At 36.6% G+C, this 27,443-nt stretch overlaps 2 protein-coding genes across 9 annotated transcripts; one reads left to right on the forward strand and one right to left on the reverse strand.

Annotated features, from left to right (window-relative positions):
* Positions 1–6,398: 6,398 nt before the first annotated feature.
* LOC111810778 (uncharacterized) lies at positions 6,399–11,857 on the reverse strand. 2 transcript variants are annotated; one of them, XM_023697559.2, is made up of 14 exons: positions 11,584–11,857; positions 11,421–11,485; positions 10,757–10,957; positions 10,302–10,399; positions 9,865–10,058; positions 9,574–9,755; positions 9,018–9,359; positions 8,875–8,939; positions 8,743–8,791; positions 8,492–8,639; positions 8,001–8,085; positions 7,851–7,920; positions 7,218–7,358; positions 6,399–6,911 (listed from the first exon to the last, which is right to left on the reverse strand). In XM_023697559.2, the coding sequence occupies exons 1-14, from the start codon at positions 11,681–11,683 to the stop codon at positions 6,600–6,602; spliced, it is 2,052 nt and encodes a 683-aa protein (XP_023553327.2). In that variant the 5' UTR covers positions 11,684–11,857; the 3' UTR covers positions 6,399–6,599. The 2 variants fall into 2 exon arrangements, with proteins under 2 accessions (XP_023553327.2, XP_086973883.1); XM_087117757.1 differs by lacking the exon at positions 6,399–6,911 and adding an exon at positions 6,918–7,073.
* Positions 11,858–14,272: 2,415 nt separating this feature from the next.
* On the forward strand, positions 14,273–26,974 carry MSH5 (MUTS-homolog 5). Of its 7 annotated transcripts, none has more exons than XM_023697533.2 (35): positions 14,273–14,326; positions 15,282–15,313; positions 15,659–15,753; positions 15,988–16,068; positions 16,139–16,211; positions 16,388–16,451; positions 17,045–17,199; positions 17,302–17,403; positions 17,468–17,495; positions 17,569–17,600; positions 17,692–17,749; positions 17,891–17,977; positions 18,114–18,170; positions 19,231–19,332; positions 19,417–19,461; positions 19,710–19,787; positions 20,049–20,099; positions 20,189–20,270; positions 21,237–21,310; positions 21,400–21,499; positions 21,764–21,863; positions 21,997–22,086; positions 22,175–22,239; positions 22,331–22,389; positions 24,005–24,081; positions 24,171–24,257; positions 24,500–24,561; positions 24,669–24,730; positions 25,136–25,189; positions 25,273–25,358; positions 25,763–25,794; positions 25,877–25,900; positions 25,996–26,111; positions 26,236–26,332; positions 26,824–26,974. In XM_023697533.2, the coding sequence occupies exons 1-34, from the start codon at positions 14,291–14,293 to the stop codon at positions 26,314–26,316; spliced, it is 2,427 nt and encodes an 808-aa protein (XP_023553301.2). In that variant the 5' UTR covers positions 14,273–14,290; the 3' UTR covers positions 26,317–26,332; positions 26,824–26,974. The 7 variants fall into 7 exon arrangements, with proteins under 7 accessions (XP_023553301.2, XP_023553303.2, XP_086973777.1 ...); XM_023697535.2 differs by having other exon boundaries at positions 21,767–21,863; XM_087117653.1 differs by having other exon boundaries at positions 14,276–14,326; positions 15,592–15,753.
* The last annotated feature ends 469 nt before the right edge of the window (positions 26,975–27,443 follow it).

The following is a 27,443-nucleotide window of genomic DNA, read 5'->3' on the forward strand; positions in this document are numbered from 1 at the left end:
CTAAACTGATTTCCGCATAATTCAGTTTAAGGGAGGGTGTTGAAGCTAATAATAGAGTTTGAATGAGTTGTTGAAGCTAATAATAGAGTTTGAATGAGTTGAATGAGTAACTGCCCAAGAGAAGGAGGAGGTGAATTCAATTTCATCCACACAAATCTCAACCAACTCCGGGAATCTCCCTATAAAAGGACCTCCCTCCCCATCATTCAAATCACTCCTCCTCTCAATCTCACTTCAGTTTTCTGTTGTCACCAACACGCCCGACAAGAAAAGGGGTCCCACGAGGTGTGCGAACCGACTGGTGGATTCAAACTCGCACGTGTGGGTAGTATGTAGGAAATTAATTACACACCCAAGCTGTCTGTTAAGATAGCCGCCTTAGAAAACAAACTGTTATGATGGGTCCCATCCATGAAAATTGTATGGGTTTGCATTTAACCTCAACAGTGAGGTCACTTATTGAATATAAGCCACGTGCTACTTCTATTTTGGGTTAAGGCAAGACATTCTTATACGACTGATAACGACATCGCAACTCGAGACCATGACACATGCAGAGGGTAGTCACATTTATTTTTCTTAGACTTCGGTTAGACTAGGATATTTTTAATTTAATCGTTCATTTATTTTATTTAGTTCTTTGCGGTGTCGTTTTAAAGATATTTTCAAACACTTAAATCCATGACTGTGTTTTAAGATGAAAGTTATATTTTTGAAAGTTTAAAAGAGATAATTTTTCATTCGATATTCATGATATGTATACGATAGCGACCATAGAATAAGTAAAAAAATTTAGAATCGTTACACTCGTTGCAACAACCACGAAAACTCAATTCAAAAAATCAACGACACCCACCGAAAAAACAACTAGAGAAAATGCAAACCAAACTTTAAATGACGAAAAGTCATATGACGAAGAAGATGACCAATTAAGTGTCGCTTGTTAGGATGAGTTTTGGGCATGGGTCGGGCTTGAATGGAGGGGCCGTGACTAATGGAAAAGATGGGTACATATGTGAGTATAATTTATTTGTAAGTTTGTATTTGAACGGCGTACATTAACATTGATTCGTTTAGATCAACGATGATAAAAACAAATTTAATTATCCTTTGATGATAATCTTTTGCTCTAAGTATTAGCGTTCGCATAGCATAATTAAACACAATATCAGATTTCTCGTCGAAAAGATGCACCATAACTAATATCTCTTGATTAGTTACCGTCCCATACCCATCCCATATATCCAACAAATTTAAACCTTAATAAACGTAAACCTCAGAACTAATAATTTTTATTCTTATAAGACAACCTTTTAAAGTTTGATGTTTCATTTAAAAAATAAGTAAAAACATAGTTTGAACGTGGAACCATTTGAAAACTCGATTAGACTAGGAATGAATGGGTGATATCACTAGCTTGAGACCCTTGTCGGTAAAAAAAAAAACATTAAAAGCTACGTGTTTATTATGCTTTTAGTTGTTCATATTACAATAATGTTATCTAATTTTTAATATATACTTTTAGTTGTTTATATTACACACGAGACTATATCCAGGCTATACGATAAACTAAATTAAGAATACGAACAAAATTTATTAAAACTAGATGCTTAAAGTTTTGGTCGGTTCAAAAATTAAATTGATTACTGTGCTTTGGCGCTAGAATAATCAAAACACAGGTGTAGCTTGGGATTGTCCAACATATCTTCTAATTAGAGTCTATCCGTAATGTACGACCATAATATTTTACCTATTTAATCTAAGGTCATTACTTTGAAATCCTGAATACACATAAAATGGGCCCTATTCTTAAATGCGACTTATTCTCGCTTTTTATTAACTTGTGAAAGAAAAAAAAAAAAAGAATGAGTTGAAAGAAAAAGAAAAAAACATTATTGAAAATGAAGGGAAAGTGACAAAACTAAAGGAATGTTTTATTCTACCTATGGCTTATTATGCAAAAATATTTCAACCTATACTAACCTATGCTAATGCAAACCGAATTCAGCCTAGACTACGAAATGGAAAAAAACCAAACCACTATCCTATGCATGTGCCACGGTCCTGAGGTGTACGATGTCGCCGTCGTCGTCACATGGGTGCCTTGCCCTTATCTAGAATACTCAGTAAGTGACCCCCTATCGAGGTTATGCGACAAACACTTGCAATGAAATGATGGGACCTATCGTTTCGTTTCGTTTTCCCTACGGTGTAATCCTAACGAGTAATCGTGGACGTGTACCATATACTCTACACACAGTCCATACGTGCGAGTATGGGCTCACCAGCTAGTTCGCACACCGCTAGCCCACAGTCCTTAGCCGATGGGCATACTCTGGGAGCCCCTTATGCCGGGACCCGTTAAAACTAGAACCGTCACAGCAGCGCTATGCAAAGCATAATGATCGTTGTCCTGCCATTGGATGTACACGTCCGTACCCTCGTGATGGGATAGGGGTATCCCCAAATGCATGAACACACAATATGCATGAGGTCCCACTAGTCCTACAGTTATCATTAATAAACATAACCCTTGTCACGTTTTCATGCTTACATGTCATTCTCATTCTCATTTCTTTACATATCATTCATATTCCTAACAGGGTTATGTTTCATGCAATTCACCATATTTCATGTCATACAATTCATGCAGTTACATTCAAATATTCATACAAACAAGCCATAATCGTTCAAGGACCACACATCGTCACATGCATAACATATCACATCAACTAAGCAGCATACATAACATACATTCACGTTCACACGATTTTTTACTTAAGCACATTAAACTAGCATACAATTTAATGACACGTGCAAATCCACAGGCACGTGCAACATACAGCAAAAAATGCGTAACCTACAACGGGTGAGCCACTTACTTGGTAGGCCTTAGCCGAAGTACTCCCGAGAATATAACGTAAGCTCCTAGCTCCTCGTGAACGTTCTACGCTTCCGTTGGTGGTTGGTTCCTATTGGTTCATTCGTCACTTTCGTTAGTATTTCACAAATAATAATAAATTCCCAATTGGAATTTGTGAAATACGACCTTAAAATGTTCCATTTTACCTTAAACAGGGCCGAAACCAAGTCCAGGAGGGTCGGAACGGTGTCAAAAGGGCTGAAAACAGGTTTCTCGAGCCGAATAAGCCGCCGGAGCCGAGGAGCCGCCGCCGAGCCGATTAAGCCGCCAAAGCCGAGAGGAGTCGCGCTGCCGACGTGCCACGTGGCACAATCAGAGAGCGACGCGTGTGCAGGAGTCTCGGGTCGAGGCGCGAGTTAATGGATCGAACGCGGGTGACGGACCATGCGCGGTGATGGGCCGGTTCGCGGGTGAAGGGCCGGAGTGTTTGGGCCGCGGGAATCGTCGGTTATGGGCCGACCGAAGGGAATTGGATTCGGTTCGGGTTGCCGAATCCGGCTCTCGGGTCGGACTTCGTCCTCTTCGCCCGACTGCCTGCGCGATTTTTTGGCGACCTCTTTCTCTCCTCGACAACGTCATCTCGACGTCCTTTTTCCCTCTTTTTTCCTCCGTTCCCGAGATTATTCTTCACCCTAACCCCGTTTTTGGTACAGATTTCGTTTGTAAGGACCTCACACTCCCGGATCTGGAGAAGCTCGGAAGTCCACCGTTCCGTCTTCCTTGCCGACGGTGTTCAGCGTAAGGGATTTGTCTAAAACCTACTCCTGATGTGTGTAGAGGGTTCTGGGATTACTTTTGTGGTGTAAAATGGGGGTTTTGTCGTCGATTCGTATGGTTCGGCTTCGCCAGAGTTCCGTCGGTTTTCTGTTCCTTCTCGTTTTTCACTATTTTCGTTACTTTGCAGGTTCTTTCAGGGTGGCTGAAGGTCGGGGACGTGATTTGTGGCATCCCAGCCCTCGGCCGCCCTTTGTGGGTCATGTGCGAGCGAAAACTCCGGTGTTCGCCGGAGTTTTCGGCTCTGCCGACGACCCTCACCCCTTTTTTATTTTTTTTTTGGTTCCGTTACACGTAAATATGAGAAAATAATGATAACCTCAAGCATAGTAGTTCATATGGGTCCATATAAATTTATATGGACAATCTCGAGAGGTCTGGATGTTGTATAACCATTTCCTGTTAGAAAATAGATTTCGATGATGTTTCCACAAAATACATGTTTCATACTGTTGATCTTCATTTTTAATATTTGACGTTTTTCTCTCCATATGTTTTTGACAGGTGAGATCAAGTGTAATAAAATGTTCATAACGACTATAATTAAAACATTGAATGTGCAAATGTGAGAATACAAACGTAAACTTTCACCCATTTCATATATTTTGAACATTTGTTTCAGTCGTGAAATGATAGGAATGTATCTTAATATCGTAACAGATATACCTTGTCTGATTTCATCCGTTCCTCAATCAACCTTCCATCTTCAAGTCCTACAATGAGGACAAATTTCTAACTTTTCTATAATATTCAAAATTCCCGCCCCATTCTATAGCTTATTTTAAAAAAATATTATTTCCACTCCATTCAGGTTGTTGCGACGGTTAGAATAATTGTCTTCCAAGCAATAGACCTAATTTAACTCTCACGAATGGAGTCATAGGATTTGACAATTATGGTTGTTGAAGCTAGTTTTTGTAGTCAACTCAATAAGCCTACAATTTTGAGAACTTTCTTTGCGGTATAGTTATGTAGTTATCTTAAATGTTAATAACCGGGCTTCACCATCGGACTTGCATAGTTTATAACAACAGACTCTTCACTAGAAAACCAATGTAACCTAAGGCATGAGATGTACTTCAACAAGCGTTTGTAGTCCAACGGTTAGGATAATTGCCTTCTAAGCAATAGACCCAGGTTGGACTCCAAACAAACGCATTCATATGATGGATAAACTTTATTATATAGCAAATATAAAAAAAAGAACACCGATGTGGTGGTCATGCCCATTTCCTCACTTACGTTTTCTAAAACATTTCTCTGTACACGCCCTTGCCCGGCATGCCCATTCTATACCCAATGTGGAGGTGTACGGGTCACCAAAATCATGTCTGTACCCAGAGCTAAAATGTCTCAAAACGAGGGGAATGTGATTAGTTGTGAATTCTTCCCATTTCCTCACTTACATTTTCTAAAACATTTCTCTTAAATGTGACACGAGACTCGAGCACACGCTCTTGGCGCTTGCCATAAATCATAGAGGGTCTTTGACAACTTGTACGTTTTGTGCTCTTCAGTTTTGATGACGAACCCTTCGGGTTGGGCAACATATACTTATTCTTGGAGGATTTAGAAACATTGATTTAGCGTTCAAGTGATGGACCTCCCACCCGTGTTGAACTGTGAGGTCAAGAATCAACCTTATAGTGATTACAGCTATCTAAAATATACTATCAACCACCAATTCCTAAAAATAAACTCCTTGTCATTGCACAATCTAGCCACACGCGCGACAACCTCCTCAAAATTGACACATATCGTTGCACGTATCCCTTTGCCACTAGTCTTGCTTTATGATTGATGACATTTGTTTCACTATTTTTCTTAAACTTAAATACCCACTTCAAATCGATGGGCTTGTGTCTGGGTGGTAAGTTAGTCATTGTCCATGTCTTGTTCTTCTCAATGGCTTCAAGCTTTTTTCGCATGGCCTCTTGCCACATCATCTCAGTTACTGCCTCACAGCAAATTGTTGGCTCCTCGGCTGCGAGCAACACTAACTTGTCGGGATTAAATTCTTCTTCAAGTGTATCCGCATAAATTTCAGCAAGAGAACAAAACTTCTTTGGTCCACCATCAGTTGTGGATCCTTCTGTGCTCTCGTCTAAGCTCTCTTGTTCTAGAGAATTCATCACGCCTTTCACTTTCTAGGTCTCTTGCATGTCCCTCTTCTTCTAGGGCAGTGAACTCTGTAACAGTCTACTTGTTATTGTCAACGCTGCACCAATCTCACTTCTTTTCTTCTTCGAATACAGCTCTACTCACATGAATTTTTTCATGTTGCCGATCATACAACCTAGGTGTGTTGGTCCCATCCTCTACGCCAAAGTACAGCATCTTTTGCCTTCTATCATCGGACTTTTTTACACATGGCTTGGAGGTCTTTATTCGGTCAACTCTATAATTATTTCCTTCAAAATGGGAAAGTCGAGAATGTAGCATATTGTTGAACGACATATTTTGACCTTCGCTCTAATATCACTTTGCGAGAAACGTTGATATGAGTTCATGTAATAAGCAAATCATAACAATTCAAAAACAAAGATGGAGCAATCTCAGTACACCCACAGAATAACACAAACAAAATATGTAAATTAACTTCAAAAAATGGCACAAAGAGAAGAAAGGGAGTTGTAGTGTTCATCAAATAAGCAGTCTCTTTATTCAGTCAATAAGATTAATTTTATGAGAAAATTAGAAGTAAATGAACAAAATCCCATGTCATTCCATGCTATATATTTACATCCAAAAAGAAATAATAATCAAATCATGCAACCAATGAAGAAAAATCGCTTCTGTATACTACAAAAGGAACCAACCCATCACTATTTAAATGCAGTTTCAATATATAATTTACAATTCAGCTTTCAAGTGTCTGGCAGAAGAGTTTCAGCTTGTCTGTTTAAACAAATGTCCAACCATTTTCATCAGTTGTAGCAGCAGATGGAGTTTCTGGTTTAGGAGGCTTCTTTGCAAATAAAGATGATTTACTGTCGAAGAACGACGAGAATGACGGTGACGATGGCCTTTCGTCCGAGTTCACATTTTTTGGAGACGATTTTCTTGAATCTCCGTCCTTCCCTACGAAGTTCAGACTCATCTTCTTGAAACGCCGTTTCAGCTCACCGGCTGTCATGTTTGATTCTTCTGGCTGCTTCATAGCCTTCAGAATTTCCTCTGGATTCACCATCATAGTCTCCACTGTTTCATACACCTGTTCCGGATCCCATCATATACATCAGCTTGAATCACGATCGTGATTCGATACTAATAAACAGATATGCAACGAACGTTTAGAAAATGCCATTAATTCTATTAGCTTCCCTGTTCCCACCACGGGCAGGGCCACTCCTTGTCGTGGGAACTCGTTTGTTATCTGGTAAATGACTAGGTTGGATGTGAAATCAACCACACGTCTTAATTCATAGGCACACAACAATATCATACAATGATCCCAAAGCTTTAAAAAGATTTGTGGTTCGTAAGATATGCATGAAAGCAGCAAAAAGTGGGAGCGAACCTGACAAATATCATCAACTTTGTTGCTCCAAGAGCTTCTTTGACATGTTGCTACAACATAGCCCTTGCACTCATAGAATAAGCTTGACAGATTATTATTTTTAGCCAACTTGGCCTCCGCCATTATGAATCCTAAACCAAGCTGCACATAGAAAAGAAGATTATGTTAGCGTAGAGACTCGTGGTATCGAAGTGATATTTTGAAGATTCATTATCTTCATAAGACATAAGGATCTTTCTCGTCGCAATTATAGAGATATGAAGCCATTAATTGGAAGAAAGTTTATTTATACGAATGGTAACGGCCTAGGCCCACCGCTAGCAGATATTGTCCTCTTTGGGCTTTCCCTTTCGGGCTTCCTCAAACGCGTCTGCTAGGGAGAGGTTTCTACATCCTTATAAAGGGTGTTTCGTTCTCCTCCTCAACCGATGTGGGATTTTACAGGAACTCAACAATTAGTTTAAAATTCCAGGAACTAAGATCCCTTGAAAGCTTGATGAACTCATTCTTGAGATCCAATCTGCCTAGAATTATTACTTTTCAAGAGTACAGAGATAAACTCAAGTCCATTTCCCAGTAAGTTAAGTACGTTATTAGACAACAGGAAGTAGTGTGTAGTAATAATCAACTTACTAAAGAAATGAACAGCGGCTCAAACAGCTCAGAAGGTGGCAACTCCTCTAAATCACTCAGAATACCTTCCCTGCAGTATCAGAGTTTAGCGCCACAGTTTCAAGTACAGAACAAACAAACAGTAACTGGTTTTAAATTCCTCCAACTTACACGACCAAATCCTCATCAAAGAGTGGTGTTTGTTTAACAGCAGGGACAGCTTTCGATGTTTCCCATAGTTCACGCCACAAATTACCTGGTATGAACAGAGCTCATAAAACTCAGCGTTTATGACATAATTTCCCAGTCCCAAGAACAAGGCTATTATACAGAGGAATCACGGTACCCACATACGTTCATACCCCCAATGAATGTTCCTAATTCGTAAAACTATATCCAAAGCAAGTTAGGGCTCTAAAGCAAGGTGCTTGCTTCGGTTACAGCCCTCCATTGAATGGGGTGGAAAAGAAAGGTTCGGAAATGTAGTTTTTTTTTCCCGAGTCCAGTGGCAATGAGGACAGGAAGGACAGCTACGGTAAAAAAAATTAAATAGCAGGAGACTCCCTCAAATTAAGCCCAATATTCACATTCCAATTTATGAGAAATATCAGGATCATAATGTCGAAATTAAGACATAGTGAACATAAGATAAAGGTCCACACCTTCTTTTTGCATTCGACTGCTAAGTTGACCTCTTGAATCGATACCAACAGGAGAATCTATACTATCATTATTTGGTTCAGGTTCTGTCCAATCAGGAGGGGAGTGCCATCTTACAAAATCTTCCAAGATACAGCCAGGATTTGCAGCCTAGATTAATAGTAACAGCGAAGTTAGTCTACTAGAACACATCACCTTAAGTACTCCGTTAATCGATATATGGTGGACAGTAGTTATGACAGTAAAAAGTGACCTTGAAAGCTTGCATGTCTGAGAGAAGTTGAGAACATCCAGCACCCACACTGCAAATTGGAGATTTTGTAGTCGTCAAGCAGAAATACCGGATGATATAATGTTAAGAATAAAACCGAGTGCAATAATATACCTTCCGGTTCGAAGAACAAACTCCTCTGTTTCTTTAATGACGTCTTCGGTTAGCAAAGGACCTTCCTGTCCACAAAAAATAGGTTGGATTAAGCCTTTGCATTCTTTAACACTGATGAAAAGATCCAATACCATTAGCCGAACCTGTGTAACAGGAGAGTAAACTGCTTCACCAGTTTCTAACATTTTATGGTCACCAAATGGGCAATCAGCACCTAGTCGAAGTGCAAGTTCCCCGTTACTGAGTCTCGCATACAAAAGAGTGTTTGCAGGAACAGTTACTTCAGATGTTCTTGATTCAGCATTTGAACTTGCTTCCCGTAGTACAGCATCTAACTTGTCAGTTGCTATTTCATGGCGTCTTTTGCGGGAGACGCAACAATTTATAACCTGAAATCGCTGATATAGAAGACATGAATTTAGATCTGGAATTTCATCTATTGGAATGCCAGGTAGATATCGCTCTTCTGCCCAGAATCTTCTCATCTGCATAATAAAATCATTCCAAACAAACTTCATTAGTTACAGTTATAAAAAAGGGTTCAACTATCTGGTAAGCATGAACTAAGTGTCCTTTCTCTAGAACAAAAAAGGTGTCTATAAAATTTTGAATAATAAGCTTTAAGCACAAAAACAAATATTTTCATCATTTGTAACCATTCCTTAGGTAGCACAATCAAGTTCTACATCGTGAACTCACTTCATCGACAATTCTGCACCAAAAAAGTGCCATTTTCCGAAGACATCTAAAGCTTCCTATGACTTCAGAAATCTTAACAAGGAGGCTATCTGGAGGAGCACCATGAATATCTCTAGTCAAGGATGTCACAATTGTGCCCTCTGAAGCAGTGCTAAAGCTCCTTCTGAGAAAATCTCCTCCCTCTGCACATACGTTACAGATGATTATAATGGAAGTGAGATCGTTGCAGGAAAATATGCAAGAAATTACATGAATACATCACATCGTGCGTAACCTGGAATGTGCATGTACCTGCATCAAAGAGTGAACAAATCAAAGATTGAACTCTCTCATCATGACGAAATTCAGTTGAGCTCTTTTCCTCCTTTTCACGAAGCATTAATGCCCTCACAGAAGACAGACTCAACCCCGACTTCTCCCTTGTAGATGAAGAATCTCCTGGCGAAGCAACCAAACTCTTTATCGACTTGGATTTCTTTCCAGCCCTAGGTCAAGAGTACGGATATTGAGGTATCAGTAACAAGTTTCAATGCAAGCTCGTCAAATAGTTTGTAGGAAAACATTGATAAAATGACCAGAGACCAAGACTGTCAACATTTAAGAACCAAGTATCCAGGAAGTCCTTTATCCTCGAAAATAATAGTGTGAATACAAGATCCACCAGAAAATCGAAGAAAAACAAAAGAACGCAATCAAAATATCGAAAACGTGAAAGAAGAGAAACTCACTCAACAGCGATAGCCAGCTGCTTTATAACTGAAAGGGGAGGAATACTAGCTCTGTCAGTAGCCAAAAAGCTTTCAACTGATGGAACTATTTCTGCATTCTAAATAAATACGAGACTAGTTAGTATAAGAGAAAAATTCAATCAACAAGACAGATCTTAATTATATCACAAAGCTTATGATTAACTCCAGAGTCATCACCTCGGAGGACATTATTTGTATAGACTATAATGGTCAAAAACACGTACGAGCATACAAATTCTATGGAGTTTTCCATTAGTTTACCAAATCGGATGGCTCGAACATTAAGGCTTCCTCTTTTCCTAATTGCTAATGTATGTAGAACTTGGAAGTTGAATCCACTTATGAACCATGCTAGGTAACTTAGAACAATAGAAATTATACAGATTGTGACAAAATTCGTCAAAAAACGCTATATATTTATGAATGTTTAATACCTTTGCTTCAATATCATTTTTCATGTTCAGTAGGTACAAATTCTCATCATAAAATGGTACAGACATGGTTGGATTTTCAACTTTTTCAGTATCCTCAGCAGCTTTCTTTCCAATTCGAATGTTTTTGAACTTATCGTGCCAGTCCTGCTTTGTCCCGATGTTCGGCGGTCTCCACTTCGAATGCTTTGGCTCACTGTGACTCTGAAACATTCCACATTGCATTAAGACAATGCAATTATTTTACAACATCCGCTTGAGAAATTGTCTGTAACCGGGGATATATAAACACTGAAAATCTTATGTTTAGACTAAATGCAGATTATGAATGAACATAGATAGCTGAATTAGACATTTCCACATGCATTCTGTTTGTTTTACAAGAAAAGTATGAAATGGTGAAACAAAAGCTAAAATAGGCGGTCAACCTGATATCCACTTCAGCTCAAGAAGTTGACCCTTTTCAAATTGAAGAACACTCAAAGAATTTTCGTGTTTATTTTACTATCTACCACAGAAATCGAAGCAGAAAACACAAGCCAATTGCCAGAATTCTGGAAAATTGATGGCGAGAAGGCAGCTTAAATCATGAAATTTGTAAGGAACATGAGATAGCAGAGAAGTCAATGAAAATAAGTAGGTCAACAGAGAAGAAACAGAATCATACCCTTATTTCATCTTCGTTCTTGGAAGTCCGTTCGTGGATCTTAGGCAGTTGTTGTTTATCAAAATCTTAGAGGAATCAGGAAGAGGGGGGAAAGGTAAAATGAATTGAAGAATCCAAAAAAAGGGGAGCAAATTTAGAGAATGGATGATGAGATTGTGCGTACCTGATGGATCGGATTTAAAGTCGAAGAAAACTCGCTCCGCTTTAGCAGCCGCGGAATGAAAGGCAGTCCTCGCTTTTGAAACAAAGGAGGGCGCCTCCATAATCAGATGAAGCAAAAGCTCAAAAATGGAAATCAAAGATAGTGGTAGAAGGAAGATGAAGGCATCGGTCCCAAATCAAAATCAAAATCAAAATCAAAATCAATATGAAACACAACAGATTTAACTATGGCGGATGAAACCAAAAACCAGCCTCTTTCGTATTGTACATGCTCTGGATGTCACTTCCAAATTACTCTTATTTATATATATAATTTTTTTTTTCTTTTTTTTTTTAAATTTTGACCAAAATTTAATTTTCTAACCTTTTGGATAGACATCTAACAATGAAATTTAAGGACCATTTAGATTCATAAATTTATTTTTATTATTATTATTATTATTTTGTTAATTTAGTTTGTGGCTTTTTATTTTTATTTTTATTGTCACGCGGAAAAAGACACGAAGATAATCATGTTAAGATTACAATGGAATAATTACTTTTAATTTGAGTAATTACGTCTACACAGAAATTGTTGTAATTAAAATTGTAGTCATAATTAGAGATATTCATTTAATTTACGGGAACTCGTTCAATTAAGACAGGATAGAAGAGGGAGTGGAGAGAGATTTCTTCCTGTAAGCTAAACAGACCCCGAGCTTGAATTATATTCTCCTTCCTCATCTCTAATCTTGCCCAAATCCCCGACTGGCTCTTCCTTGCCTCGCTTTTTATATTTAAATATAAATATATTTATATACATATCAAATTAAGACACAAAACTCATTTATTGTGTATTTATATTAGGTATATTTACAATATTGAAATTTTTATTTTTAATGTTTATGAAATATTTATGGGTTGTTATAATATTTACATTTTTTATAGAAATATATTGAAAATTAGAAATTATCTATTAAAAAAAATTTGAAATGAATATTTTTTTAAATATTTATTAAAAAAATGAACGACAATTTAGCATCAGACATTACTAACTACTCCTCAATTAGAAGCTCACGATCTCAAGGAACATCAAGCCTAAGGCATTATGGACAAGAATGTTCGAGACACTAATGATGTTTATGAAAATTTGGGAGTCTGACGTTAGTAACAATAAAATGTTGCAGTCACTAATGGACTCCAAATGACCGACATAGTCATTGTCTCCTCAACCGCACACATTCCATCCTAAACTATTGCAACCGACCGATTCATACCAACCAACGCCTATAGACGTGGGTACGGACCCCTCATACATTCAACCGAACAAACAAGCCATTAAAAGCAACAAAATTGGAAAATAAAAAATTAAATGCAATTTGTTTGAGTTTGGTAGAAAGTTTTATGATTAAGACTCTTCCTTTGACCTTTTTATTTCATTTGAATTCAAGAGGCATTCCCTCTATGAATGGATCATTTAATTTAATAAACTTTAGCTATCAATTCTTTGTTTTTGTCAACCTATTTTCCTTCCCTTTATTATTTAATTCATTTGACTATGCATAAAATCATCATTCTTCGTAAAATAAACTTGACCAATTCTTTTTTTTACATTTTCAACGTTATACAACGTTGATCGTCATCAGTAAATGGGTGCTTTATCTTACTTGAAAAAATGGTAAACATGGTTTGAGTACCTAAAAATACTCAATAAATAGTTTTACTGTTCGGATCAGAAAATGCAATCGTAGTTCATGATGGGACTTGTCACATATTCTTTGTGATGTTCCCACGTTGGTTGGGGAGGAGAACAAACCATCGTTTATAAGGGTGTGAAAATCTTTCCCTAACAGACGCGTTTTATAGCCTTGAGCAAAACCCTAAAAGAGAAAGTCCAAAGAGAATAATATCTGCTAGCGGTGGATCTGGGCCGTTACATTTTTTCTCTTTCATACACAATGCTCTTAGAGTTGAAAAAAAAGGAGCAAGGTGTCACGGTTATGCTCGTTCAGGGCGTGTTGCCCATGGCCGCATGCCCATGACAAGCCAAACCCTTGTCATGTCTTTTCATTCTAGTGTTTTTCCTTTTGTAATTCTAGAGCGTATGACGCCTCAAAAATATCATGTCTAGGCTTGCCAGACCTAAAATGGTTCATAATGTACTACAGGGGATATGACTAGTTGTCAACTTTTCCCTACCCAAGGTTATATATGCTAAGTCGTTGTTATCTTTCTCTTGCTTGCTTATATAACGTCTCTTTCCAAAATCTCTCTTTCTAAAATCTCTCTCTCTCCTCGTTTTCTAAAACCTTCTTTTAAAACTAAGGTTAGAGGCTCGATCATACGTCGCTTGGCCGTAGGCGACGCAAGAACAAATTCGCTTAGCTCACTTGTCGTTGGAAAGTGAGTGCCGCACAATCGCTAGTCAACTGCCTTCGAAAGTGCGATTGTGTCACAAGGCTCGTGAACTAGACTAGAACCAGTTTTGTTAGGTTGGGTAAGACCAAGTGGATAGGGCTCCTCACCGTGTAGGGTCTTGTCATGTGTTGAGTCATCTCTTGGCTTGTTTTGGGTCCGTAAATCGCTAAATAACTTGATCCGATTCAGTTAGGTTTTGTAAGTTGAAATTCTCGACCCGACCCGACCCGACCCGACCCGGTTTAAAGGAACTATAAATTCTATTTCGCGGGACTACTGGTTTTTGACTTTTCGCGCTTTATTCGGGACACATGGAGGAAGTGGACGAAACGGAAGCGGTGCCTCAGGTTGATCATTTTTTTATTCTCTTTCTCTGCATTTATGTTTTTCACGATCTTCTTTTGGTATATACGAGATCAGTCCAATGCGATTTTAATCTTCTTTTGGTTGTTCTTCTGTATTGTGACTGGATGAAACGAGAAAAGTTAAGAGTGCGATTTTAATCTTCTCCTGCATTTCTCCGTCTTACAATTCATCTCTAGTTGGTGAGAAATGGATGAAAAGGAAAGCAAAGGAAACTTTGATTGGTTTGTAGTGTTAGTGGATGAGAACATAAAAATAAGCGAGAATGTAATTCATTTGAAGGATCCTGGACTGGACTGCTGATTCTAACTTTGTATTTGATCTCTCCAGTTCATCTCAACCTTGATCTTTTGAACAATCGAATCAAATATATTAATTTCGTTGTTAAGTCTGGAAATAAAGCAGTGTTGAATGGAAAAAAGACGGAAGAGAAGCACAGCGAATCACGTGACATTTATCTTCTGAATTAGGAAAAGCTATGGAATAACGATGATAAGGAGTCGGATTTCCTCATAATCTCTGTTTACGGTGAATTAATGTCATTTGATTTAATTAATGGATAACTTAACTAATCAGTGGACAGATACTATTATTTATTACGTCAAACTTTGCTTTTGAACTACGCCGTATCTTGAAGTGCAAGGCTTGAATTTAAATAATTTTAGCCAATTCTAATATATTCCTTGAGTTTCGTTTTTAAGTGAATCAGTATCCGAGCTGACATGTAATGAAATCTAGGTCGGGTAAAATTAGAAGAGAACGGATGGTGCATCACGTGGAATGAAATTGGAGAGTTTGCCCATCTTCCATTATATTTAAGTTATAGACTCGTTTCATATTTACTGACAGTTTTAAATTGAGAAATGCTCTTCACTGGTTTAGTAGTTCACCACCTTTCTCACTCTGTTGCCCTTTTTATTCCCCTGACTTGAACGACAGATATATATGGCATGTGTCAAACATGGACAGAGGTGAGGTTTCTTTACCATACTATAAATTTCTTTTGGGTCCCTACCATGTGTTTGGAAGTTTATTAGCATCAAGAGAAAACTTTATCCTAGGAATTTACACTTATTTGAAGTATAGTAGTATGCTAGTAAGTGATTGATTTTTATTTGTATGTCAGTATGCATATTGATACTGACTAAGGCTGAATAAATATCTAAATAGACATCTTAGGCGTTTACGGAAAAAAAAAACCTAAAATTTGATTTTCATAATATTTATGTCGTTAAGTTCTAAGTGACAGAGGGTTTAGTGGATGATAAGGTTCCCTTAGTGAAAAGCTAAAATGGCTCAGCAAGTTTTCTTCTCAGAGTGGGAGTTTCATACTATGATTCTAGCATCCGTCAGCTTCATGTGCTGGATGTTTGGGAAGATGGCAGCATGGAATATCCTCTGATTGATCTAGGTATGAGTTCAAGCCTCTTTGTAAGGATGTAAGCTTTCTGACCTGGTTTAATTCTATTGAGTAAGTTTCCTGATATTATAGCTTGAGAACTTTAATGAGATTTAGTCATTACTGCTTTAATACCGTTCCCATGGTTCGCATATCTTTTCTCTAAATTTCTTTAACTGCAGTTATCAAATTCTTATAGCTTTGTTTATCATGTTTGCCCCATCTTTTCCTTTCTTGTTGATTCAGTGAAATATCAAGCAAAGCCCCTAATGATATATGCTAGCACTAAAAGTGAGGAGTCTTTCTTGGCTGCTTTGCAACGGAGTGGTATGCTGACTTTTGCTTTTTATGTAAGGAATATAATCCTTTGGCCTTTATCTAACTTTAAGCAATGCAGACGGGATATCTGAGGCTCCCACAGTGAAGCTTGTGAAGAGTTCAATTTTCAGCTATGAACAGGCGTGGCACAGGTATCAAGCACAAAATAGTGTTTGATTTTCAGTAACTAAGGAAAATATTTGAATATTGCAATCTTCAGGATGAGAAGAAACCTTTATTCATAAACAGAATAGTTCGATCCCTGCCCGTCAACCCTCTTACTGAAGTAATTCGTTTATTGGCTTAACCTCAATCTCTTGATGCACAGATTGATATACCTACGAGTAACAGGAATGGATGATGGATTAAACATCAAGGAGAGAATTTTTTATGTAAGTTGATAACTGATACATATTTTCCAGACTTCTTTTACTTACTTTTTATAGGCTACTTTTGATGAAGGAGTTCAGTTATATTTCATAAGAAGAGCTATAGCCTATCCTAGTTTGCAAACTGGTTCAATATGTGATTCTGGGAACATATAACCTGGTTAATTGGTTAATCAATGAACAAGAAAACATAAAATAATACGATACTATTGGAGTTCTTTATTGTGGATTACCACAGAATTTAATAAAATAGATAATAGATCCACCATCATATTGTGCTTATCTTTGGAGCCACTTTTTCCATATACTTGTCTTTTTTATATGAATGGACTGTAGAACGATCGATGTTTGTCTGTTTAATATTTAGTTTTTTTTTTTTTTTTTTTTTTTTTTTTTTTTTTTTTTTTTTTTTTTTTTTTTTGTTATTTGAATTGGTACCTAACATCGCAAAAGAAATTTTGTAATCTGTTAATGTTTACTTCCATAAAAAATTTTGCTTGTAGTTCCACTGCAGTGTCAATTTAACTTTTCTTTATCTGGAATTGAACAATTATTTTGGTGGGATTGGTGATGTTTCCTCCTACGGACAATTATAGCTGAGTTCTATGATGGACGTGGGAAGTGATGTTCAAATTCGTGCTAGTGGGGGTCTTCTTGCCATACTGGAAAATGAAAGGATCGTGGACACGCTTGAACAGAAGGAACTTGGAACTTCATCAATAACGATTGATTCTGTCATAGAAATTTCTTTGTATCCTTTTACTTGTTATCTTATTAGCCAAATTACTTGTACTTAAAGTTAAAAAGTAAAAATAAAATTATATTAATCCTTCCTTCACTTCTGATAAAACAGAAACAAATTTTTAAAACTCGATGCAACAGCTTTGGAAGCATTGCAGATATTTCAAACCGACAAACATCCAAGCCATATGGGCATTGGAAGAGCAAAAGAAGGGTGATTGAGAACTTACTTGATAGTGTTGCTCTGAAGGAAACTAAACTAATATTTCTTGACGCAGGTTCTCTGTATTTGGCATGATGAATAAGGTATGTGTCATTGGTTTCTTTTATAATTTGAAGCACATATACACACGCTATTGATACAATCTCCTCATTCCAGTGTGTGACACCTATGGGTAGACGCCTCTTGAGGTGCACATTTTCTACTTGGAACTTACTGACGGCCTTTTCTCCATATATCTCTAATTTTCCTAAAACCTGGATAATGGCTGTTTCTATTTAGAAACTGGTTCCTGAGGCCATTGGTGGATCTTGAAAATTTGAATAAGCGACTTAATGCTGTATCCTTTTCTCCATCCATTGTTTGACAATACAGAAGCGAGTTTACATTTAAATGTGTAAACAATATGTATTATGTCGTAAAATTCTGAAAAAGAAGGATAAGAATATGCTTTTGTTCTTTAACAATTAACACAATAAAGATAACGTTCTTTATTTCTTCCGAGGAATTGATGCATTCTTTACGTGAAACTCTAAAGACTGTCAAGGACATTCCCCATATACTCAAGGTAGCAGGGTTTCTTTTATTATTCATAATTTCTGTAATCTATGCTTGACAAACACATTACCCACAAACATGGGCAGTTAGTTTTCACTTGTAATTGGCTTAATATGTATATTTTTTCAAATTTTCTTACATGGAAGAAATTCAATTCCCCGAGCTCAACATATTCTTCTGGTGATTGGACTTCATTCTTGAAGGTTTGTTAACCTCCTATTAAAATGCTATAACTTTTTTACTCTGTTGCCCGTCTAATTAGTAATCGTCATCATTTGGAAGTGCCCCATTGTTGGTCAAAAAGGCAAGTCCAAGGTATGAGAGAATTGCTGCATAATTTTGTTCTGATGTCTTAACCTTTTCTCACCATTGGTTTGCATGTGACTATGTCTCACATTTAAATTCGGTCGATAATTGAATAAGTTAACATCTTTTAATGTTAAATTCATCAAATGATCTTTTATATCACCATGGATATGACTTTTAATGCACCATCATTATTGTCAAATCAAATAGTGATCATGTGAGGTTGGGAAAATCATTTTTCCTTGACAGCATTGTACTAGAATTCCTTTCCTCTTATCAAGATTATTTCCAGTTATCATCTGATTTTTATAAGAATGAGGAGAAAATTCACGGGGAGTTGGCAGCCAACTCTTTCTCTGTCTCTCTCTTTCTCTCTTCATTTTTATTATTCCAACTCTTTCTCTGTCTCTCTCTTTCTCTCTTCATTTTTATTATTCCAACTCTTTCTCTGTCTCTCTCTTTCTCTCTTCATTTTTATTATTCCAACTCTTTCTCTGTCTCTCTCTTTCTCTCTTCATTTTTATTATTCCAACTCTTTCTCTGTCTCTCTCTTTCTCTCTTCATTTTTATTATTCCAACTCTTTCTCTGTCTCTCTCTTTCTCTCTTCATTTTTATTATTCCAACTCTTTCTCTGTCTCTCTCTTTCTCTCTTCATTTTTATTATTCCAACTCTTTCTCTGTCTCTCTCTTTCTCTCTTCATTTTTATTATTCCAACTCTTTCTCTGTCTCTCTCTTTCTCTCTTCATTTTTATTATTCCAACTCTTTCTCTGTCTCTCTCTTTCTCTCTTCATTTTTATTATTCCAACTCTTTCTCTGTCTCTCTCTTTCTCTCTTCATTTTTATTATTACTTTTTTCCATCGGTACCACTCCCTATCGCGAGACATTTTTCATTAGCAATAAATTTTTTAACTTTTGTTTTGATCTTCTGTCTCTTATTATTTTTTCTACTGCAGAGTGTTTGCTCCCTTCTGCACGTGAATAAAATATTTGAAGTTGGCATGTCAGAGAATCTTAGAGACAACATGAAGTACTTAAATTTGGACATTGTTGAGAAGGTACCCAATAATATCTTTGACTCACTTTCTATTTGGTCAAATTGACATTTTAATGAGCCTTGTGTAAATCTTTGTTTATTGCAGGCCAATTCATGCATTACAACAGAGTTAGCTTATGTTTATGAATTGGTCATTGTTTCTTACTTCCCTGGTATTCTATTTATATTTCTGTTTAATCGCTGATGTTTCTGCTATAATAGAGAAAGAAACTATGGGTTAATTATAATTGGAGTGATGGAACTAGTAAGGGTCATTATCCCTTCACTGTGTCCTTTAAATGTACATTACCATGATTGAATTTTCTATAAGCTCATTGGATTGCCCTTTATGAACTTCTGTAATGGTCCTCATAAAATATTTGGCTTCTCATCTTGAAGGTTATTGGCGTCTTAGATGTTAGTAGAAGCAAAGAGAAATCATATGAGACAATTGTGAAGGAGGGTTTTTGTGATGAGGTGAGAGATGGTTAACCAGTTTAAGTGCTCTTCTTACCCAAGTATTATTATATTCTTAGAGGGACATATTTTGCCTGTCCGACGAGATACTGATCGTCCTGTCATCTTTCCACGGTTAGTTTGTTGGTATAGCATGCATAGAGTTGGTTTGTTGTCTTTAAGAAGAATAATGACAATTTAAATCTGACGTAGTATTTAGCTTTTATTTCTGGATACATTGGATATAAACTCTTACATTCTTTCTTTTTGGATGGCTAACAGTTGGATGAGCTGAGGGAAATCTATGAGGAATTGCCTCAATTTTTGGAGGAGGTGCATTATGCATGTTTTAAAACTTCAAAAGTTAGATGTCAAGTAGATTGCACGAATGAGTTTTCCATTAATTATACCGCTCCTGACAGGTTACATCAATGGAAGTTGCTCAATTTCCTCAGTTGTGTAAAAACAAGCTTGACCCCTGTATAGTCTATATACATCAAATAGGTCCGCATTCTTTCCAGAGCATTTCACAGAAAAAGTTTAACTTATCCATACTTTATAGGCATTTCTGCTGGAAAATTGGGACAAGTATATGAAATGGCCTATTAAAGTGATTTTATGCAACCATTTTCAATGTGTTGTCACCCCATATATTGCACCTTTTAAGAACTAGGACATGATCATTACCATCCTTTAATGCAGTGAAAAAAGAAAACCAAAAAAAAAAAGGAAAAAAGAAAAGAAAAAAAAGCTACTCATTATCTTGCGTGGTCCGTCCGTGTAAGGTTAATTTGTGTTAGAAATCATGGATCTCTACAATGGTATTATATTGTCCACTTTGAGTATAAACTCTCATAGCTTTGCTTTGGGCTTCCCCAAAAGCCTCGTACCAATGGAGATGTATTCCTTACTTTACCCATGATTGTTCCCTAAATTAGCCAATGCGGGACTCCCTCCCAACAATCCTCCCCCTCGAACAAAGTACACCATAGAGCCTCCCCTTAATCGAGGCTCGACTCCTTTCTCTGGAGCCCTCGAACAAAGTAAACCCTTTGTTCGACACATAAGTCACTTTTGACTATACCTTCGCTAGCAATTTCTTTGTTCGATACTTGAGGATTTTATTGACATGGCTAAATTAAGGGCATGACTCTGATACTATGTTAGGAACCACGGATCTCCACAATGGTATGATATTGTCCACTTTGAGCATAAGCTCTCATGGCTTTGCTTTGGGCTTCCCCAAAAGGCCTCATACCAATAGAGATGTATTTCTTACTTATAAACTCATGATCATTCTCTAAATTAGCCAATGTGGGACTCCCTCCCAACAATCCTCAACAAATTTGTGTGTTATTGTCTTGCGTGATCAGTGTTATGCATATCTTGTGTGTTATTGTGTTTTCATTTTCCGGCAACAGGAGCCAGGAATTTATCTCTCTTCCTGCCTAACCCCCCTCCCCCCTCCAGGGTATTTATTATGCATATTTGAAGAGAAACTTGAAGAAGGCACATTAGAGATCCTACGAGACTTTGAATTTGCTGTAAGCTGTTTAATCTTTGTTATAACTGATAATTCTGACATTATTCTATCTGCTTTAGCTAAAAGCTTCTTAAATTTTTACAAATTCAGTTCTCTGATGTGGATGGAGATATAAAGAGATACTTTTACCGTAGTCCAAAAACACGAGAATTGGATAATCTACTTGGAGACATTTATCACAAAATTTTAGGTACTATGTGTTCGTTCCTATTACTCTGTATTTTCCTTAATTTCTTGCAGTAGATTATTTAAAGATTTTTCTGTTGGTTGCCATATATTTCAGCAGAACTGAATAAGATTTTGATGTTTAGTTCCAAATTCCAATTTATCCACAAAAATTACCCTTAACAGATGGAAATTAAAAAAAGAAAACAAAGCCATTAATCTTAATTTAAATTGTCACGTTAATTAAATTACTCTTAAAATATTTGACCTTGCCTTCATTGATTCCTAGAAGACATGGAGAGGGCAATTATTAGAGACTTGGTGTCACATATACTTGTTTTCTCTCTGCATCTGCTGAAGGCTGTAGATTTCGCGGCTGAGCTTGATTGGTGAGAATATTTTCTTCTTTTTCACTTATCTCTGTCGTCTCTACATGCTACCACTTTCTTGGAGGACCCTGAATAGTTGGTTTTCTCATTGTGCATTTGAACATCTATCAATCATCTTGATGGTTTTGCACAGCTTTTTATCACTAGCACTGATTGCTCGTCAAAACAACTATGTAAGGCCAGTTTTAAGTGCAGATAGCATGCTTGATATTAAGAATGGAAGGTTGGAACCTTTGACTGTTCAGGTCATGTTGAATATTCACTCAAACTCTAATAAGCGAGTACTTAGATTTGTAGTACATATGTTGTAGGCACGTTTTGCAGGAAATGGCTGTCGATACGTTTATTCCAAATGACACGAAGATTTTTGATGATGGTAATTGATGGTGCATTCCATAGCTGTATTCAACTTCAAACTGGAAATGCGCATCTGCTTCTAATAATTTCTTAAGTTCATGTCTTTTCAGGAAGAGTTATTATCATTACTGGCCCAAACTATTCTGGTAAAAGTATCTACATAAAACAGGTAAATAAATGTTCATTTTTTCCTTTCTAAAATGGTGTGCTATTCCGCGTCTCTCTCCACGTTATTGCATATTTGGTGAATTCATTCTCTTCCCAGTCTTCATTTGTAAATGAAGTAATAATATGGATCTGTAAATGACATTTAAAGCTATCTATGTTTAAAGATCTATTGCAGAGTGAGGGTGTTATGACTGATTGTGGAAAGTCATAACTGATTTTCCTTGCCACTGAGTGCTTTTCTTCACGAAAGATTAGTTGGATATGGTCAGAACAAGTTCACACGAACAGTTACTAATTCCAAGTTTATATTTCCTGCGATGCATCCTGTTGGTTATAGCCAGCTTAACCAGTTATGAAGGAGATGTAGTGACGGACAATTAGAAGTTAGGAAGCATTAAAGTATTTAGTGGTTAGAAGCTTCCGAGATTCCAGGAAGGAAATTTTGTCAATGGACTAAACTGAAGATTAAAATGGAGGTGGATGGTTAAGGAGGATGATGGAGGCAGCACAGAGCAGAGGATAAATTTGAGCTACTTCATGAAGTGCGATGCAATACGTGGAAGGATCCAAAAGAGTTATAGCGATTGAACTGTATCACCTCTTCAATATTTTCTCTTCTACTTAATGCAAAAATTGATCATTAGAGCTCCTTGTGGATGAAGATGACTATGAGGTGAATTAAAGAGAAAATTAGAGAGACCTTAAAAATGTGAGGATGGCTCAACTTGAATTCAGAAGTTGGGTTCACAACTCCAAAAACCATGCTGTTGTTTTACTCAGTAAACTGAAGCTTTGGCATGTGTTGGATTTATTGGATCATTACCATCATTCATCTGTTAACTATGCCTTTCAAGTCACTTTATGGTAGTGATGCCCCTAAGCTAAGTAACTTCCAAAGATTAGCAACTCCCAATGATGTTAGCACTGGTTAAGACATATACTTTTGAGACATAGAGGTTGAAGGTTTGAATTCCTCACCCCACATGTTGAACTTAAAAAAGAAAAACTTCATGTCGCTTGTGGATCTATTATTGAAGGTATACCGCTTCTGCCTCATCTTAGTTCTGACAATGAACTCATTGTGGAACCTTCAACTTTTTACGGGATTCAACTGCATGAACCAACCTAGTTATTTAGCTCAGAGCATTCACTAAAGGACATGGATATGTGATGATTTTTGGAACTGTTCCGCCTTGCAGTCCAACAGTTTCCATCTTTTCACTTTAGAATAAGGTGCACCTTTGGGTCAGGGTAAAGAGAAATTTCCACGCTTCATGTAGTCACGAATGAGTGGGAGGATAACTTGAGGATAAGGGGAGACCAGAAATTTTCTTAGGAAGGAACAAAATTTACATGCTAACTTTTGGCACAAAATATCTTAATTCTGTATTTTAGAGGAGCAAAGAGGTAAACTACAAAATCTTAAATATTTTACATACTTTTTAAATTACAAAAAACGAAGAGGGGGCTCTCTTTCCTTCTTTGCTCTGCTTCTGCGTGAGGTGAGGCTTGGACAAAGCCTTTGCCCCCTTTTATGTACATTAATGAGTTGAAGAGAAATGAAGAGGAATAACAAGTCTGCATAGCTCTAACCCCAGTTCTTCCGCACCTTCCAGGTTGCTCTTATTGTATTCTTGTCTCATATAGGAAGCTTTGTTCCAGCAGATGCTGCAACCGTGGGTTTGACTGATAGGTCCGCATTCCATGTGATGATATCTTCCCTCGTTCTAATGTTGCGTTTAAATTATTGCTTATCAATGATTGCATAATGGGCTTTTGCAGAATATTTTGTGCTATGGGAAGCAAGCATATGACTGCAGAACAATCAACTTTTATGATTGACTTACTTCAAGTTGGGATGATGCTCAGGTACATTCAATAAATAGCTCCTACCTGCCCTGCCTGCACAACCAGAAAAACAACAGGGATTGCAAGATATTTGTAGAATAAATCTTGATCGTTGCATATCTAACGTCTAGAGTGGAAACTTAGAATCGAGTGCTTGAGCAATGGCATGACCTTAACAGTTGAATCTGCTTATCATTGATTTTCTTTTATTAACAAAATACACTAACCCTTCTATTTAAATACTATTATGGTGAAAAATTCAGGCAGGCGACGTGTCAATCTTTGTGCTTGATAGATGAATTTGGTAAAGGTACCCTTACAGAAGGTTAGGCTCACCAATTTACACTAATTTGAATGTATACGTATGATCTATGTTTGGCAGTTGCAATGCGTAGGATTTTGTAAACTCACTGTTTTGTCTGTACAATTAAGATGGCATTGGTCTTCTTGGTGGAACCATCGACCACTTTGCAAGTTCTAATGACTCTCCAAAGGTTTGACTTCCTCTCCTAAATATTATATTATTTCTTTCTTCACCAAGTGTTGTTTAAAGTTTCAAATCTTTTGGGGCATCAACAGCTCGTTGTGTCAATTCAGTTTTCCTTTTTACTCTTATTTTCATTTCTTTATTCAAATCTGTTTACTATAATGCCCTATTTTGATCCTGTAAATTTCATATTTGTTCTATTTTACTACCTTTTAGTGAACTTTCATAAGAATTTGTGCAGTTGAATTTAATTTTTGTAAGGTATTTAATAGAAAACTTTTAAGAGTAAAGGGGCCAATAAAAAATAAAAAATAATTTTATGAAGCTGCCTCTGGAAAATGAAAGATTTTGTTTCAAAATTACGTAGGGTTAGATTATAAGCATTCGTTAAAATGATTGCTCATGTTTCCAGGTGTTGGTGTGCACTCATCTAACTGAGCTAATTAATGAAAGTCTACTGCCAATGGTAATTCATTTGCGTTCTTCTATTCTAAAACATCTGTGGTCTTGTGACATGAAATTTCTAATGCCCCCTTTCTCTTATTCCAGTGTAAAAGGATCAAGTTCTACAACATGAGCGTGATACGACCCGACAATGATTGCACTGAAAATGAAGATATTGTTTTTCTTTATCGGTAACATATGTGATACTCATCTTTTGTTAGTTTGCTAATAATCCCAGCTTCTCCTTACGTAGCCATTCTTTTTTCATTGCTTTTGATAATCTATTTTTCTATTAGTTTCTTTAAATTTGAAATTAAAAAAGAAGATAGACATTTTACCATTTATTCTATTCTATTTAAGCATACAAGAAAAGAAGCAAGAAACTTCGCTTTAACTCAACTTACACAGACCAGAAACGAGATGTTTTCAGAGATTTTCATGGAGTTTTTCATTGGTTTTCATGGAGATTACTTCTATGCATTAGATTTTAGATGTTGTCTTATGGGCCATATTGTAAATTTTAGCCCTTCTTTAGCCTTAAAACATAGGATTTAATGCACTCAAAAATTCCATTTTTGACACTATTCTTTTGCAGTTTGGTCCCAGGACACGCACTTCCTAGCTATGGTAAGTAGATGACATAAATACAGAAAGATAAATCTTCATGTAAAAGTACTTTTCAGAACTGTAAATTTATATTCTGCTACAGGTCTGCATTGTGCGTTACTTGCTGGTATATCTCAAAGACAGATGAGTTTAAAACATTTCTGCATTCTTCAAATTGAAAGTAATCATTATTGCTGGGAATTAATCTTATTTCTTTCACAGGCGTTCCTGATGAGGTTATTAAGAGAGCAGCCTTTGTTTTGGATGCTATGGGGAATAACAAGCATGTTGAGCGGCTGCACAACGAGAATTTATCCGCTCAGGACAAGCTATACCAGGTGTTTTGTGACTTCAATTTTTCCTTGGGTTGTAGTTATTTGTGTTGTTTGCTGCACTATTTATGATGCCTCCCCAGCTGTGTTGGCAGAGTAATGGTGTGTTTGAACTTTGAACTTGACACAGGACGCGGTGGACAAGTTGCTAGGACTTGATGTTAACAAGTGTGATCTCAGCCGTTTCTTTCAGGGCATATTTCCTTCTTAATCCAACATCTTTTAAGGTAATCCTATTTTTCTTTCAACACACCTATCTCTCTAAACTTTAAATTTTAATTTATTATGATTTGGGTCGATGTGACTGACTGATTGAACAATAGCGGGCATGTTGAGGATTGTTGGGAAGGAGTCCCTTGACTAACTTAGAGAAGGATCATGAGTTTATAAATAAGAATACATCTCATTAGTATGAGGCTTTTTAAGAAGCCCAAAGAACTTATGCTCAAAGTGGACAATATCATATCAAAGAGCTTATGATCATGTTCCTAACCGAACGTGTAATAACGTGTAGTATACAATATTTTTAAACTAATTATGTGTAACCTGTTAACTATTTTTTATATCGATAATTTGTTTGTTTGTGTCACATCACGTCAAATAGTTGCTCTTTAATTACGGTTCTTTCTAACATAAAATGTTCATATTTAAATGAGTAGAATCAGAATGAAAAAAATATGAGACTTTATTGAACTAAATTTGTCATTGATCCGTACAGTTTCCAATTGTAGCATCTTCGGAGAGACTTTCAAGTATGGTTTACAGAAGATTCCGTCCCCAAGTGGAGGTAATACAGACAACATTAAGGGGGAATTGTTAAAATAACATCTTTTTGCTAATGCTTTGATACCAGTTCCATTTTAGTTCCATGTTCAAGTGTCCAATTTTATTCTCTTTATTTTTTAATTAACCTTAAATATAATTTTTACGGTTAGTTTTTTTTTTTTTTTTTTGCATGAAAATTATTGTTAATATAGCTAATTTTACTTTTAAAAAAAAATTTGAAAAACTAAAATTCAAGATTTATTAAAAGTATCGGGAAAGTCATGTCAACTCAAATGTAAGAACATGATCATATTAAATTTTTCATAAAGTGGATAATGTAATTATAAATACTTGATGCTTAGGATTCAAATTGAAATCTGAAATTGAAATCGATACTCGATAGTCTCGATATTCTCAAGCATCCTCCCGGACATGGTCAAGTTACTTACTTGTCTTAGGTACTTTTAAGTGAAAACTATCCCTATAAATCAACATTGAATTATTTGTTTTAACTTTGTATTTCTTATAATTGGATTATCAAAAAGAAAGGTGTTCTTTTAAGTCTTTCTCCAC

Source organism: Cucurbita pepo, chromosome 14, assembly GCF_057944985.1.
Source record: "Cucurbita pepo subsp. pepo isolate OVF chromosome 14, ASM5794498v1, whole genome shotgun sequence".
Lineage (NCBI taxonomy): Eukaryota > Viridiplantae > Streptophyta > Magnoliopsida > Cucurbitales > Cucurbitaceae > Cucurbita > Cucurbita pepo.